Here is a 16,895-nt window from a genome sequence, read left to right on the forward strand (position 1 = left end):
GTATTTTATTTGTTTCTATTTGTTCAATATTTTCAAGGGTAACACATGGAGCAAAAAAAATGAAGTGGCTGATAACAGATGATTCTGAATTGTTGGCTTTGGTAGCATGAAGTGAAAATGCAAATGCATTATTAAATGAGCAGAGCAAACAGAAGGCTTGGTCACCCCCACCCCATCCTGAAATATAAACAGGAACTTTGTTCAGAAAATGGCATTACCTTTATTCAGCACAGCTTAGTTATTCGCTTAAACATGCAGCACATTTTCAGCATATCTAACTTACAGCAACTTCTCCCATGAGCCTGAGAATACATTAAAGGGTGCTAGTAAGAGCGATTATAAAGCACCTACTAGATCAAGGAGATTCTGCTGCAGTATTTTAATTTTCATTCAAATTAAATTTAAATTATAATTTACACCACTCTGCTAACAAAAGGGAAAAAGGGCACTGTAAGTGTAGCAGGCGGCATACATATCTTAATTTATTTTTTCCCTATTTTTAACTTGTGGTTAAACTTAATAGACTTCTAAGTGCAAGTAGATTAAAGCTCCATCTAGTGCCAGGGTCTTGGAAGTTACTGAAAAATTTGCAGTCCAAAAATAGCAAACCCGCTCACAAAACCATCAAGCAGCAGCAAGCCTAGCATCTCAAAGCTGTCACACACAGACGACAAGAAGCCTGTTGGAGTTACTTGCAGTGTATAAGGGCTTAATTTTAAAGCTGCTGTATCTTGGACCAACCAGAGAACACGGCACTACCTGGATAGGGACAAAGTGCTCGAAATATACACCTGCAACAGCGAGGGGAGTGCCAGCCTGCGGAGCCACCCGTGTACCCAGCACCTCTCCTCAGCAGCGCTCCGTGATCATCGCCGCAGTGCTTTGCACTGCTGTTCCTTTTTGTACCCAGGGAGCCGGGGTGCAGGCAGGGAGGGACGGAAGGCAGCGCACTCCTCCCAAAAGCCAGTCGCTGGGAGCTCGGGCACTCCCAAAAGCGAAGTGGAAGATTTCTAACTTCTCGGGAAAAGAAGGGATTTGAAACGTGGGCTTCCCGTTTCTTGCCAAGTGCTCTCAAAGGGCTGCGTGGAAAGGGCGATGGCACCCGGACTCCCCCCAGAACCAGATGCCCCTTCCTGGGGGACCCTGGCACTGGTGTTCACGAGCCATTCCTGAAGAGCAGCCTCCAGATCATGCTCTCCAGATCATGCTCTCTCATGTTTCTCCAAGAAACCAAGCTGGAGGAGAGCTGCCTCCCACTGTCGGTGCTGCGGGGCAGGCATCCCGCACCTCGGCCCCCCAGGCTTTCCCCGCAGCAGCTGCCTGTGGCTCCGAGAGCCGGGGACCTCGCACCAGGCTCTGTGCCCGCACAGAGGAGTCTGGTCACCTAAAGCTTAGCCAGAAACAAAGCAGGTTTCAGGGCGATTTCAGGACTGAAACTTTGGATGTAAGCACTTGAATTCCATTTTTTGGATCTATGCCCCAGCTACGTTCTCTTTTCTTTCAGCAGAAAATACTTTACGACACCAGCTGCCACGCTTGAAGCAGTGTGTCAATAAGACCGCTGTTTTAATTCTGGAAAGGAACTTACTGTAGCGGTATTTAATAGTAGTTGTGCTGTGGCAAGAAAAAGTATTCCTGATTAAAACTGAAAATACCTGAAGAGTGGATTAAGTTTTCAAAATATAATTAAAATATGGTTAAACTACCTGAGACATGTATTTATTTATTTATTTATTTATTTTTACACCCTTCAGAAAAAACTACCTTACAACTACCTGGAAATCAATCAATCAGTACTTTTTCACATACTTCAGAAGATGTTTGTACACACTACGCTGCTACTCTGAAAGAAGGACAGAGCACAGGGAAGGGCTGTGAGGGACAGGAAGGGGAGGAGGAAGGAGAGAGAAGAGAGGGCAGAACAGCTCAACTGATCTTTGCTAAACTCAAAGCACTATTTTGCATGCTGTAAGGTGAGCATGGCTATACCATGGTTATAAACTTAACTCCTTTTGTGGTATTTCTTTTCCTGTTACAGCATATAGTTTCTAAAATAGCAAAGATAGAAACAAAAATATTTAGTTACTTAAATTAAAAACGAACCTTTTTTTTTTCTTATAAAGGTTTTTTTATCTTAGTCTTTAACAATCATTTGAAAGGGATAATTATCCTCTCACACTACTGAATAACAGAAGCCACCACCAAAGCTAGTGCAGTTACAATGCCCGAAGTGTGGAGAGAGAAGCACAATCTTATTTTTCACCACAAACTACTCTTCAAAAAAAAAAAATTTTTAAAAAATCATTGGAACTACAGAAAAATATGTAAAGAAGAAGGAGAAACAGCTGTGTCCGAAAGAAAGGCATTATAAACAGATAAAGTGGAAAAGTGTATAAACCAGTGTTGAGGAGACGTGCAATTCGCTCTGCTGCAGCCATTATTTGGCTGATGACCATCCCCAGGTCCATGCCAACAGTAGGTTTTGAGAAACAAGTGTGCCTTTGCCTAAATGCTGTCTCCAAGCTGTTCAATTTCCTTCCAATCAAAGAGTGTGTATTCCAATCCACTCAATTAACCCATATCTAAAAACAGGTTATCGATGGTTTTGAAAGGCTGATGCCCTTACTCTAATATACGGCTTGACCACCTGCCAGCAGTTTATCTTCTCCACAGACATCTACTAACGACAACACAAGAAAATGGGTGTCTATTAAAACAAACGCACAAAAAAGCCTAGCTGGTGCTAACATTCCCTTCCTCTGTTTTTCTGCCTCTTTTTTTTTTTTTTTTTTTTTTTGCGATGGCAACTGCTAAAACCGCCCGTTTCTAGCTCTGTAACCAAAACCATGCTATATGTCACAACTCCCTTATGCACACTATGCACTAACCTAATAATGAGGACAAGGTTCGTATAGCAGAGGACAGTTATTCTGATTGTTCAGTCAAAGCAGTAACATGTTAGACTTTTTTTTTTTTAAATGTACTGAAGTCGTGTATTTTCATTTAAGAAAAGTGGTCCTCACTCTGCATTTTACATTTGAGTTTCAAAGAAAACTGAAATAGGAGGAATCCTTTCACTCTTCTAAATAAATGTAATACACCCAAGTTACAACTCTTTAAAAAGCAGTTTGCCAATTTGGCGTTTATCTTCACCCAGAGTACAGCACGAGTCCACTCCCGGTTGCTGTAAAGATTGATAATAAAAGCACAGCACCTGCTTCAGAACAGCATATAATCGGAGATTGAGACGCCTGCTTCCATTGGCACTTACTACGTAGCCAACATTAAACCAGTGATGCTGGGGGACACAATCCATCGACGAGACCAGTATACAATCAAAACCACGACCTCCTGAAGCCATCTACCACGTCTCTGCGGATGCCAGCTTACCGCAATGCTGAAGGAGACCTGCCTCAGCTCCACAGCCCTCTGCATCGCTTCTTCCCCGTAATGTTTTCAGCATGTTTATTTTTCATAATGAAGAGCTGTTTGGTCGAGATACGGTATTACTTGTCTCCTTCAGTGAGGTATTTAAAAAGAAGAGAAAATGTTCTAAATGAAACCACATCATTTTTAGGCTGTTTTCCCCTTTATCCACTTCTACTGTTCCCTGTTCCTCCCATTTCTAGATTCTTAATGTTTCCTTTCATCCATACCAGAGTGGCTGCTCTACAGTTCAGCAATATTAGGCTTTCAGACTGAGTACCTCTTTTCTAAGCATGTAATTCATGTATTTTAAAATTTTTCTTTGACATTCTTTTGTGATTATGTAGACAAATTTGAGCAGAATAATTTTCATATACTTTGTTTCTCAAAAATGTGATATTTATTTGACTAGATGCAATTCAGAGAAAAGCACTACAGCTATGGCAGAAATAATTCTCTGGGTGCTGAAGCTAAGTACTTCAACTATCAAAAATTTACACAAAAATATTCTAAATATTAAATATACATATACTGGCTCTTCTTTGGTGAGCTGACAGCAGCCAGGTTGACTGCTTCTCACAGCTAGAATCAAGTACTTAGTGGCTAGAGAGACATTTGGTACCAAATTAAAAAAGAATTACAAAAAAAAGAAAAATGTTTAGCCATTTCTGCTTCATTCAAAAAACAATATATATCTGTAATTTTACAGAGCATTATAAGGTTAGAACTGCATAATTGCTCTGGGAAAATATGGCTTTTTATACTTCAGAATTATTATTAAATGCTTTTGCAGACAGTGAATGTTTTGGTTAGAAATTATGTAAATTTATGTATCTGTGATCCAAAAATCCCCTGGACTTTTAACAAATAACAAGCACCAATAGCCAAAGTATTTGTGATCAGAGGAGGAAATATCAACCAGATAAACATATTTAGAGATTTACTGTCAGTGAAAGACAGCTTAGTGAAGGAAATAACATACTGAACAAAGCTTCAGAGTTCCCTGGCTAAACCACGTGGTAGACTGAATAAGCAGCAGAAAGCCATGCAAAAACCATCACCCAAAGAAACCATGAGCCAGAAAAACATAAAGGCCTGTCAGTTCAATAGCCAGAAATGACCATGCACAGGCAGCCAAGAACTGGACACCAACTACAACACATACATGGACTGCCAGGAGGATGCTGCTGACCTTGGGGTCCTGTTCAGCAGGAGAGGGTTCTGGTGTTACCGCAGCACACCCGCAATGCAATACGACATCAGGAAAAGTTTGGGGTTTTTTTCTTAATGTGTGCTAGCACAGTGCAAAAATGCAGATCAGCTAGTAAAAAGGTAAAACTATATACCAGTCAACTTTGACAGAGAAAAAAAAAACCCAAATACCCAAACAGATGAAGCCTGGGAAAAGTTAAATGTTGTTCTTTTTTATCTAACGTAATTTCTCAGTGCAGTCAGTGAAGTTTGCACAGAGTTCAGAGGTATAGACTTCATGCAGTAATAAGACTGTTAGCTGCTCTTGTTTAACCACACTGCACAAATAACCGTAAAAAATGACTGTGTTGAGAGCCCATGCTTGCTCTGCTCTATATTCCACCCTTCTGCTTTCTCTCCCTCTAACTTTGTGCTTCTCCAACTGCCTTACTGCATTTCTTAGCCTTAGTTTTCGCTTTTCAGATTAACTTCTATACAACCTTTCACCCACCAAAATAATCAGTTAACAAAGGCATGTAATGAGTTGCCACTGAGCTTGAATAAAATAAATAAAAGAGCTTGGATTGAAGATGCTACCACCTTCCCTCCACTGTGTCAAGCTATCTACAAACTTACTGAATTTCACAGTACACACCCTTGTTTCATAACTGAAAAGTTAACAGAGGGCTACCTATTTGGGGTCTGTTTGCTTTAGCAAAACAAAATACTGCAGGATCTAAGTACACTGAGGAGCCTGACTGTTTGATAAATCTGAATACACAGAAAGCTGGGTCATATAGGCCTAATTCTGCACATCTCGCTCATATCGGGACTGCCACTGAAGACACCATTATGAACCGGACACTACCTGTCCAAGTAAGAATTTACATATAACACACTTTAATTTCTAAGATTAAGGTTTATTTTTTGTTGGCCACCAGCAAGATCAAGAACTTACCTTAAAAATCCAAAAGCTGAGCAAAGTTGCATGACTTCAGACATCTTTTTTAGCGCTTTGGCCAGTCTATAAATCAGTTCCACAAAGAACCATCGTCCTTCCTCAGATTTAAAGCATTTCTGGAAGTCACCGAAATGGAAGCAATCTCATACCCTTATCATCTGACACAGCAATACCCCTAAGCTTGCATCTGATTTTAAAAGTTATCTTTTAGGTTTGTTATGTTTGAATTTGATGGTTAAATAAAGGATAAGGAAGGGAAATTCTTAACTGCTTACCTAATTAATCCTTAGAAAGACAAAGGTTTTGCTGAGCTATCTACACTGGTAAAACCATACCAGGCAAACCTCCCTGATGGAGACGAAACTCTCATCTGCTTGTGGAGTTAAACCACCTTTACAAACGATGCAAGATACACCAGAAAAGCATCTTTTTTTCAGAACTTTCTGGATGGTTTCCAAGAGCTGTTATACAGGGCTCTTTTGTAGCACAATCAAAGCTATGCTAGCACCAGACAGGACCTTTTTCACGCACAGGGGTAGCTATGCAATAAAACTTTGCATTGGGGTCTTAACCTACTGACTATTGCATTTTGTATCACCATATTTTTTAAAGCTAGCTTCAAGTTTTCAGCTCATTAATATGTCATTTTTACAATTTATTCCTAGCTAACACTCATCCCAGCATTCAGTGGCTTCCTCGTTTTTCAGCCAAGTCACTTCAGTAGCTGTGGAAGGACCCTGCAAAGCCCGTTTTCTAGTCATCACCAGGAGGCTGCGAGGCAGACTGCTCCCTGCTTCTTGGCTTTTAATCAGCAGAAGTGAATCTGCTAACTTGCAAGACTTCTAAATCAGTTTTACCCTCTGCACTTCCGAAAGCACTTGTGGTAAAGAGAAAGACTGCCACAGAAAATCCAATGTGGTCTGGAGAGGAAGCCCCCAGAGCAGCACCACAAACCGACGTCAGCAGTGGTGACGCTGGAGACGAACGATGCATCCGGTGAGCTTTGGCTCTGTAAAGTTTAATTTTCACAAAGAAGTTGAGCTGTGTTCTGTTGGTGGTCACTTGCCCTGCCTGTCTACACATAAATGCTGGTCAAAGTTATCTCCAAATGGGCCAATTTGGTGAAAAACAGGAAGAACCCGGGACATCATGAGAAACCTTACTGTTGGCTGCCCAACCATTTTGAGCACAGCAGCAGCTCTGGCAGTTACAAAGGCCTGACAGAAAACGGCAAGTTATTTTACTAATGAAATATACATGCTCCTTCAAGTTTTTGGCCAATTTCAACTTTTATGTTACTAATATAAAAGCAGTCAAGTTTCTCACAAAGCTATAAATAGTACACTCTGGCTAAGCACAGTCGGTACTTTAAAATTCTTTCAAATGATTATTTTTCTTAGATGTGATCCAACATAAACTTTAGACAAAGTTCTGAACCAAAGCAAAAAGACTAGTAATTGTTACAAGCTGCATAAAAAAGCCAAACTGTGGCTGTAGTATGCAAATACCTTCCAGAAAGAACAACCACCAGGCAGAATACAGAAAAGAGACTAAAATACAAGAAGTCACAATTTAGCAACTATTTATCATACATGTATAGCTTATGTTCAGACAGCACCATTTCATACATCAGTCCAGGTACCGATGTTAAAATGACCCACTACATCTATCAATTTTAACAGCAACATTTTTGCTTGTATATAAATCCTTCATTTAACAAACATCTCAAATTCCAGTTGTGACTTGTAACAAAAAAATAAAACTGGAACTCCTCTCTCGTATGGTCTTTAACACACGGAGCACATCCTCGTTTTCTTAAATCACTCAAAGGTCCTGTTGCAGTAGCACCTATACAAATAGCATTATAATCATCGTATGACATAGAAGGCAACCAAACGAGGCACTTAATAGTGAAAACAGAATTAAAGGATTATGATTTTTAGAAAAAAGCACTGGTGACTGCTGAATCTGCAAATTATACAAGCTACCTGGTAGTTTCATAACATTAAATAACGGTAACCCAATTTGGACTTCACTTTCTAAATATATTACTAGAGTTACTTCACAAATAACACGACTAAAAGCCGAGCTACCGAGCAGGTGGCAAATCTTCTACTCTCGTCCATCCATTTATGTTCAGGAGATCCCAGACTTCTGTGCGGTTATTTCCAATTTAGATCATTAAAAGCAGACAACTGTAGTCCCCGTATTGCTAACACAACCTGCTCATGAAAAATAGCACTCACACTACTGATCACCTGGTTTATGCAGCTATTCAAAAAAGGTGATATTCCCCACATAGCAGTGGTAATAATACCAGACTCACTCCTCATTCTTTGACATCCAGGTGAAACGTTTGGTTCATCAAAGAGGCGAACCACTGAACCCACCGCACATGTAACTGGGAAGGCTCTGGAATCCCGGGGACCGCCACGCAGTGCCTCGCGCCGCGGTTCGGCAGCTGCTAAAGCAGCAGCGTTTGCCCCCAGACTCGGCCCAGCTCCTAGCTGGCCGTGACCGTGGGGTCTTTGCCTCCCGTGAAACAGGACCAGACATCAGGTTGCGAGGGCTCAGAAACGCTTGCTTGGTCCTCAGGCAGAAGGGATGGACAGACGCGCGAAAGGGCGCATGCAGGAAGGCAAGATACCTCCAGGCAAGAGGCGAAGTAGCCTTTGGCAAAGGCCCTGGAAACCCACGGGTTCTTGCGCAAGAGACCTCCACGCTTGCACCAAGTGGCCTGCTGTCCATGCAAAGCCCACCTCTCATTAATCAAAGGATAATGACACTAGCAAACAGGAAGCTCCTAAATTCCCAAGGCCTGCCCCTGGGTGCAGGGTGATAAGATGTCCGCCTCTATATTTATTAAATCCACTTATTACAGTGAAACAATTTGGAATCCTTACTGCAGCTTGCAAAAACAATAAAAAATCCAAACCCCACATAGACAAAAAACAAACGCATTTTGGTTGAACTCTAAAAATAATGGACCCATCAGCCTCCTGTTCATTTAAGATGGATGCATTCCATTCTTTGCAAGTAATAAAGTGGGACCTCCTACAGACAAGCACTGAAAAAGAGTAGTGGCCCTCAACGGTGACTTCAGACAGAATAGAACTTTTTTTCCTTCCTATGGAAGAAATCTGCAGAGGGAGGATGATGAAGGCAATCCAAACTTCACAAAAAGCTTTAGCTATTTAAAAAGCCGAAAGCAAATTTAAAGCCTGTAACTCATTGGTAGATACAATGACACGAGGACTTTTTTGGTATACACGAATGGCCGGAAAAGGATAAAGCAAAGTTCCGGTGCTGTCCAAATTCAGAGGGGGAAAGGCACTGTGAAAATAAAATAGAGAAAATACTTATGGAATTAAGCTAAAAGATGCAAATAAGCTCTTTTTTAAGTATCTAGTAAACTAAGAAATCTCTGTTAGTATCTAAATACCACTCAATCCCATGACAACTGAACTAGGTTCTAAAAGGAGTAATAACACCCTGAAGTATGCTGTAGGGATATTCATTAGAAATACCTGGTGAATATTCTTCCTGGGGGATATAATGTCAGGAAAAGACGGATTCAATTATTGTATACTATGCCTTGGCATATCCTGGTATAAGATCTAACTTCCTGAATTAAAGCTTCAAAGTTAATTACATGGACAGCCACTTTACATCCCACCTGTCTCTATTTCCCAGAGAATCACAACAGATACCAAGCAAGGCAAAACCACCCTGCTCAAATGGAAGGTGACCCCCCCGCCCTCCCAGTTTCAATGTTAAGCAAGACCAAGCCATTGCTCTAGAGCATGCCCTGAAAGCTGCAGGCAAACATTCTTGCAATGTGTAGTAGAACAGTCTTCCGAGCAGTGATCCTGCCCAGGGCCCAATACCAATGCAGCAAAATACCGGTATCAGACCTGCACATCTTATAAAGGAACATGGAACCTAAATTATTGCAACAGAAACCTGGTGGAACCTGGAGGAATGGAACCTGAAATCGCCACTTGCAAAACCATGCAGAAGTAAAATGTAACAGATACTAGCCTGTGGGATGGCGAGCCCACCAGCTCAATACAAGACCAGCGGTTTGATACAGAGATCCTCTTACTGCATTGATGGGACATCGGTTCGCTTCACCGAGGGATGGAGGGCAGTAGAGTACGGCCAACTACCAGCAGTGTCACCAATGGCGCTTTCCCGAAGGATACTCACAGCTGCCGAGTTCCACAAAAGAAGACAAGTAACGTATAGGAATAAAACATAAATGCAACCGGCTGAGCTAACTAACGTTGCCTCCAAGAGAGGGACTCGGGGGAGTGGAGCCTCTACGCAGAGGCTTTCGGCCGGAGCAGCGGAGCAGGCCTCCTGGGCATCCTCAGGAGAAGGCTGCGCTCTGCTCTAGCTGGCTAGAACTAGGAACCTGCCTGACCGGCCCTGAAACCCACAGGGTTTACCCACGCCGCGACCACGGTTCCAGAAGGGGAGAAGGGGGCAACTTCTGGGACGCGAGAGCAACCTTCGACTTCCCCAGCCGAGGGCCCGACAGCAGAAGGCGGCACGGCAGCCGGTACTCACCCAGCCCCGGCCGCTGCTGGCGGAGGCCTCAGGTGTTCGGCGGCCGCCGCGGGGCCCGGGGCAGCGGGTCAGGCGGTGGCCGAGCTGTGTCTGCGGCGGGGACGCGGGGAGCGCCGGGCTCCGCCGCGCCTCTTCCCTCAGGCGGCTGCGAGCCGGCGCCGGCAGCGCTCCGCTCCGCTCCGCTCTCCTCTCCCGCCGGGCCGCAGCAGCCCCGGGCCCCACCGCACCTGCCCGCCGAGGGCCAGGCGGGACCGCCACCGGGAGCGAGACCCCGCCGCCGCCGCTCGGCTCGGCTCCGCCCGGCGGAAGGCGTCCGCGGCCCCGCCGCTCCCCGCCTCGGCCGCGCGGAGCCGGGCGGCGCGGGGGGCGGCGCCGGGCCGCGCCCCTCCTCCCCTCCGCCCCTCGGCGCCGGCAGCGCGGAGGGCTGGGCTGGGCCGCGCCGCTCGCTGCAGCGCTCGGCTCCGCTCCGCCGTCGAGGAGGGAGAGGCGAGAGGAAAGGAGAGGAGAGGAGAGGGACGGGACCGCCTCGCCCAGCCCCGCCGCCCGCCGCCCGGCCCGCGCCTCGCCGCCCGCCCCACTCGCCCCCACCGCCGCCCGCGCGAAGATGGCCGGCTGGCAGAGCTACGTGGACAACCTGATGTGCGATGGCTGCTGCCAGGAGGCCGCCATTGTGGGCTACTGCGACGCCAAGTACGTCTGGGCAGCCACGGCCGGCGGCATCTTCCAGAGCATCACGGTGAGGGCGGCGGCGGCGGGGCGGGAGCCGGGGGAGGGCGAGCCCGCCCGCGGCGCCGGCCCGGCCCCGCGGGAGCGAGGCGGCGGCGCCCGGGGGACGGGGGCACCTTGCGGGGCGGCGGGGGAGGGCGGCGGCGGCGGGGGAGCGAGCCCGAGGGGCCGAGCCGGCCGCGCCGCCTTTTTGTCTGCGGCTGCCGGCGGGAGAGGGGCCCCTTCCCGGGGGCGGGGGCCGGGGCTGCGGCCCGATGCGGCGTGGGGCCGCCGGTGCCGCCGCGCGGGGGCCGCGGGAGCCGGCGGGAGAGGAGAGGAGAGAAGAGGCCGCGCGGGGCGTGCGCGGCGGGGCTTGCGTAGGGCCGCCCGCGCCCGGGCCCGGCGCTGCGGCGAGGCTTACGTGCGCGGCGTAGGAGGCGTTCGTGAATGCCCACCTCGCCGCCGGCTCCATGTTTTTCACCGCCAAGATGGCGCACTGCCATTGATTCCTCCCTCCCCTCCCCTTCCCCCCCCCCCCGCCCTGGCCCCGGCCCGTCCTTCTCCCCCGCCGGCCCCGCTCCCGCCGCCCGCCGGTTTGGGGCCCGCGCCGCCGTTACATAAGGGCCGCACCGGGCCGGCGGCGCGCTGCAGCGCGGCCTGCCCCGGCCGGCCCGCCGGCCAGCGCCGTGCCGCGCCCCGCCCCGGGTGCGGCGGGGGCCGGTGCCGGGGCTGGAGCCGAGCGGGCCCCGTGGCGGCGGCCGCGCGGGGCCGGGCCGGCATCGGGGCGGCCGGGCCTGCCGTGACGCTGCACTTTGAGGCCGCCGCGGCGCGGCCGGGCCCGCGCCCCCCCCACCCACCCCCGCCTCCTCCCCGCCCGCCCTCCCCGCCGCCGCCCGACCCCCGCCGCCGCGCTCGCCGGGCCCTTGCGCTCTCCCTCAGGCGGGGATGAATGGCGGCACGGCGCGCCCGCCCTCCGCCACACAGCCGAGGCCCGCCACTGCGGCGCGGGCGGGCGCGGTGCCGCGCCGCGCCGCCGCAGAGGGCGGCCGGGCCGCCGGGAGCTGCCCCAGGCCGTGCGGGGGCCGGCGCAGCTGCTCGGCCGGGGCTGGGCTCGTCCCCCGCGGGTGCGGGCGGCACCCGAGCCGGCCCTTGGCGCTGGCAGGCCTCGGGCTTCGCGCAGTTGGCGTCCGAGCCGGCGCCTGCCAGCAGGCGGGCGCAGCCCATGCCCGGCTGGCCCCGGGGGTGCCGAGGCTCCCTGAGGGAGAGCTGGGGTCCGAGGAGGGCCGCGGGGCCCGGGCTGGGAAGCGTGGCGAGGCTGCGGTCCGGCGGGTTGCGGTGGCGAGAAAGCGGTGCAGTAGAAGCTGTGGCTAACAAAGCCCTGCGTTCTGGAGCAGTTCCTGGTGGGAGCAAGGGGACATCTGCTGCCTCGTCCTCTCAGCGTGAGACGGGACGCTTTCTAAATAGGAATGGAACGCGAAAATGCCGCCGCGCTAACTCTGGGCTTTTTTCTTTGACAGCCAGTAGAAATAGATATGATTGTAGGAAAAGACCGAGAGGGTTTCTTCACCAATGGTCTGACCCTTGGTGCGAAGAAGTGCTCTGTGATCAGAGATAGCCTGTATGTCGATGGCGACTGCACAATGGACATCAGGACAAAGAGTCAAGGTGGTGAGCCAACATACAATGTTGCTGTAGGCAGAGCTGGCCGAGGTAAGCGTGATTTTCTTTGCTTTCAGATCACTGAATTATGAATGCGGCCCTAAGCATAGACTCCAGCTATTAAGAAAACCAGGCCCCGGTATTTAATGGTTCGTTTCAGGAAGTGACGTAAGGGGGGGTGGATGGCAGCAGTCTGCCTGACAAACTGGGTTTCTGCCTAGGAATCGCACTTGTCCCTGTTCCCACCTGTGATCGCAGCTGGGGCCTGGGCTCTGAAATGGTTAAACAGATCTCTGGCAGGCAGGAAAGAGCAGACCACGCACAGCTTGAAGTAAGCTTACCAAGTATATGACAACTTGGTATCTAAAGCTTACGGTAGGGTTCTATTAATGATTGGTAGTGAAACTGGCTTTTCGTTGTAAACTTCTCGTCGGAAAGCTTATTCTGCAAAGATGTGAATTCCTTGTATGAGCTACTCCTACTTGCCTTTTAACAAGCTCTACACTAACTCTTTTTCCGCTTCCTATTGAGCTCTCTGAAGTCTCTCTTCAGGCAAAAAAGCCTGTCCAATTTGGTATCACAGAGAAACTTGCTTTATGCTAGTACGCCTACTCCTTGTGCTCCTCATTTAACTTCTAGTAAAACATACTACAGGGAAGGCACTAGGGTTGGATATAGAAAACTTGCCTCAAAATACTGGCTACGAGTAGTATGCCTTGTGTGGGAAAATTATCTGGCCTAGCATTTTTTGGCTGGCCGTAGAGCAAATGGGTGAGCAATGGACTTTCGCTCGTAAGTATAAAACCAAAACTAGAGCAAAATTTGCCTATAGGATAAAACTGGGTGGCAATGATAGAAGGAAGAATGTTTGCAGCGCTGAAGTGAAACAAGCGGAGTTCTGACTTGGCTGCAGATTGTGAAATGCCAACGAGAACTGTCTGTCTGAAGCTTTTTGTGAGCAAATTGCTATGGAGATGTACAATCACCTGTAGGCAGGCTGACTGCAGTATTTCCAGTTACAGTATTCCTAGCTTGGGAAACAATTGCTGTGCTTGTGGAAGCACAGTGCTTATTGTGTCTGTGTACCTGCTGGTGACATCTGCTGGCAACTCACAAGTGGTGTTTACTGGTGGAGGAGCCTTAGGATGTTCTTGTTTGCAAGACAGTTGGGACACTTCACCAAAATCGTGGGGTTAGAGAGGGTGTCGGCATTAAAATCTTCCCTGCGTTTTGTCTTACGCAAAAAGCACGTCTTAGAGTTGTGGTGTTGCATGAGAAGCCATAGCCCAAGTCGGACCCCATGGGTTTTTTTGCTAGTATCAAGGCAGTCACTCTGGTTCTTACACCAGTAGTGACCACTACAGATAAGAATACAAGAATATTACCTCTTCTGCTCTTCAGAGTCACAGTTCTTCTACATACACTACTACTTTTGTCCCTGACAACGCTTTTTTTTTTCCCCTTGGTTTTTTTTAAGATGCAGCCAGGGTTTCCTTGCTGGGTGATGACGGATGGTGCTGATCGTGGAGAGGCACTGTGATGCTTTTTTGAGATAGTTGGTGGCATTTTTCTTAGCGGTGAACTCTTATGACTTGCATAGTTAAGTAATATCCCTGAGGATAACTCGTGCCTTCTCCCAGCTCTGTCTACATCTGTATTTTTACAAAACTCCTGTTAAACTAGCTTAATACCCAAATACTAAATCTTGAATTTGAGTGTGTTTATTGCACTGCCTAAAACTTGCATTATTTCCTTGTCTAACACACTCTTTTTAAAACTTTTTTCTTTTCTCTTTCAGTCTTGGTCTTTGTAATGGGCAAAGAAGGGGTCCATGGAGGCGGATTGAATAAGAAGGCATACTCAATGGCAAAATACTTGAGAGACTCTGGGTTCTAGTTGCTAGGCAGACTGTTAAGTATTAGGGGAAGATTGCTATTAAACTTTCCTGGCGGTGAGCTTTAAACCTTACATTCTGGAAACTTTATTAGCAATGCAGGGTGATGGGGTATGAACCTGTGTCTCCTTTGTATCCCTTTGTTGGTGGGGAAAGGTGTTTGGTTTTGGTTTTTTTTTTTCTTTAATTCTTTTCGTTTCTGTTTTGTTTCCTTGTGTACTCCAGCATTGGTTATAGTCATGGGAAAGGAAGGTGTCCATGGAGGGACACTCAACAAGAAAGCATATGAACTGGCTTTATACCTGAGGAGGTCTGACGTCTAAGCAGCCTCTCCCCATCCAACTAGCAACTGTCTTCACCACCACCCAGTTGTGTTCAGTGCTACCAGATTGTAGATGGTAGTTTTGTGTTTTTTATTTACCCCATTTCCTAATGTCATAATTCCAGTTACCCTTTGTTCATTTATATGTTAACCACTGTATGTAACCAAGTCCCATATCTGGCACCATTACTGCACCACAAAGATGATATGCATGATACCTTGAAAAATTCTTGGGAGGGGAATATGCCAAGTGTAGGCTTTGCTTTGTCTTAGCAATTAGTGTGATATTGACAACTAAAACAACATAAATACTAAACAAGGTGCCGATTGTACAATCTAATTTGATCAATGCCTCTTCAGCACTTTGAGCGATGACACAGCTCACTAGTCTTCCTTTCATAGAGCATGGTTGGGAGGAAAAAAGTGCATGCATATCTTTACTTATGTCCCTCTTTTTTTTTTTTTTAAATCCATATTTGTTTGCTTACACCCATTTTATAGTGCCTGGTTTAACCAATTTGCCACTCAAAAGCTATTAACGTTACATTAGTTTTGTTGTTGCACTTCACTGTAGGCTTAAGTCTTTTATTTTTTCTTCACGATGTCTGAAGCTTGTACTGCTTAACGAGTGCAATCACAAAACTATGGAAGGGTACAGATGCACTTCCTCCCATGACCTTAAAAACCACCATCCTGAACGAATCCCCAGACATTCCATCATTGCAATAGCTCGGGCACTTTTTTTTTTTTTTTTTTTTTTTGCCAGCTCCTGTTCTGTAGTTGAATTGTAAAAGGCTGCCATTATGGACATTAGATATCCCAACATAACCATCTGGAGTGTGTCTGGTTTCAGTTTTTCATAGGACCAATGTTAATTTGCAGCTTGGGGGTTGTGGGGGTTTTTTTTGTTGTTTTTGTTTTTTAATATGAAACTGCAATGTCATTGTGGAAAACTGCCACCTTCAGCTATACCGGGAGCTCTGACTGACTCCAGTCCTTCTGCCAGATTACTTACTGGTAAAGAGTTTTGCTGCTCTGAAGCCACTGTTTGGATGAAGGTCGGTAGTTTGAAAGCTAAACTGTCAAAATGATGCCATTTCAAATTTAAAATCTTCATTTGGCCTGTCACACCCTTGCTGCAGAAATTATGGAGTGAACTGCCTTGTGCACTAGTCATCTGAAATGTCTGTAACCAAACTCTCAGTTCAGGCACGGTACTAACTTGTATGTCCATTTAAAGAGAACTGCAGAACTCTGTATACAAAAGAATAAATGGGAGATGGTATTGGTTGGAATAACTGACTTGGCTGTCTTGTGATGAATTTTTTAATATGTATTCTGTGCCATACTATTGTTAAAAAAAAAAAAATGAACTGTTGCTATTGTGAGATGGATTTTAACTGACTACGAGGGTTTCTTTCGAATGGCACTACTTTAGGGACATTCTAGTATTTGCTTCTATTGTTGGGCCTTGTGGATAATGTACAGATTTAAACAAATTCTTGTTGCTGATTTGTCCATTTCTTTCCCTGCACTTTGTTACATCTGGGATACAGTCTAACTCATCTGATTTAATATGCATTTCAAAAAATGCCATAACTATTAAAAACACCTTGTTTACAGACAGATGAAATAAATTTATTCCAACCAAACGAAATCGGACTGTTTGTAATTTTTTTTTCCCCTCACAGGAATCCTCCGAGGCCCTTCTTCATTGCATGGCTGGCTACACTAATAGTAGATAGAAGTGCGGTTGTAAGTTCTTTAAGACAGCCATAGTACAGTAATACAACTGTAGTCAAAGGCCAGGCAGTCTTTGGGGGTAGATCTCCTTAAATTAGGAGATGATTTCTTGGCACTTAACTCCACATTTATCCAACTCCATGGCGAGGGGGTTCTTCTGCCACATGAATGCCTAATAGGCAATCCCTGGAACGGAAGCTAGAGGAGACCTTTGCCACACAATCTGTTCATTAGGGTATGGGGTGGTCTTGCCAGAGTCAACCCACTGCAGGGTAAGAACATGCTCTCCTCAAATAGGGAAGGGAGAGATTTAAGGTCTGTTACCCCAAAAGAATTCCACCTGGCTTCTGGTACTTCTGCTACTGAAGTACTCTGAAAACTTGGGCCCTGCAAACAAAGGTGATTGTGAACAATGGGAGCTT

The 16,895-nt window shown here is 46.9% G+C and overlaps 2 protein-coding genes across 9 annotated transcripts in view; one reads left to right on the forward strand and one right to left on the reverse strand.

Annotated features, from left to right (window-relative positions):
* LOC128148692 (uncharacterized) overlaps window positions 1–10,494 on the reverse strand; it is a 100,323-nt gene extending 89,829 nt beyond the window's left edge. For 2 of the 7 annotated variants that reach the window (XR_008237375.1, XR_008237373.1), the window contains exon 1: window positions 10,151–10,491. The gene's annotated coding sequence lies outside the window, so the exon portion shown is untranslated. Of the gene's footprint in view, window positions 1–10,150 lie in introns of all 7 variants that reach the window. The other 5 variants (XR_008237371.1, XR_008237367.1, XR_008237372.1 and 2 more) reach the window with 4 other exon arrangements.
* Window positions 10,495–10,537: 43 nt separating this feature from the next.
* PFN2 (profilin 2) lies at window positions 10,538–16,387 on the forward strand. 2 transcript variants are annotated; one of them, XM_052802774.1, is made up of 3 exons: window positions 10,538–10,886; window positions 12,373–12,565; window positions 14,634–16,387. In XM_052802774.1, the coding sequence occupies exons 1-3, from the start codon at window positions 10,755–10,757 to the stop codon at window positions 14,729–14,731; spliced, it is 423 nt and encodes a 140-aa protein (XP_052658734.1). In that variant the 5' UTR covers window positions 10,538–10,754; the 3' UTR covers window positions 14,732–16,387. The 2 variants fall into 2 exon arrangements, with proteins under 2 accessions (XP_052658734.1, XP_052658733.1); XM_052802773.1 differs by having other exon boundaries at window positions 10,543–10,886; window positions 14,313–16,387.
* Window positions 16,388–16,895: the final 508 nt, after the last annotated feature.

This window comes from Harpia harpyja, chromosome 12 (assembly GCF_026419915.1).
Source record: "Harpia harpyja isolate bHarHar1 chromosome 12, bHarHar1 primary haplotype, whole genome shotgun sequence".
Taxonomy (NCBI): Eukaryota; Metazoa; Chordata; class Aves; order Accipitriformes; family Accipitridae; genus Harpia; species Harpia harpyja.

Bases quoted from the DNA above. Each gene is read 5' to 3' on its own strand.
- PFN2 (XM_052802774.1), top strand. From the start codon at position 10,755: ATGGCCGGCTGGCAGAGCTACGTGGACAACCTGATGTGCGATGGCTGC. The intron at 10,887-12,372 runs GTGAGGGCGGCG...TTTCTTTGACAG, and splicing joins GCATCTTCCAGAGCATCACG to CCAGTAGAAATAGATATGAT. The intron at 12,566-14,633 runs GTAAGCGTGATT...TGTGTACTCCAG, and splicing joins TGTAGGCAGAGCTGGCCGAG to CATTGGTTATAGTCATGGGA.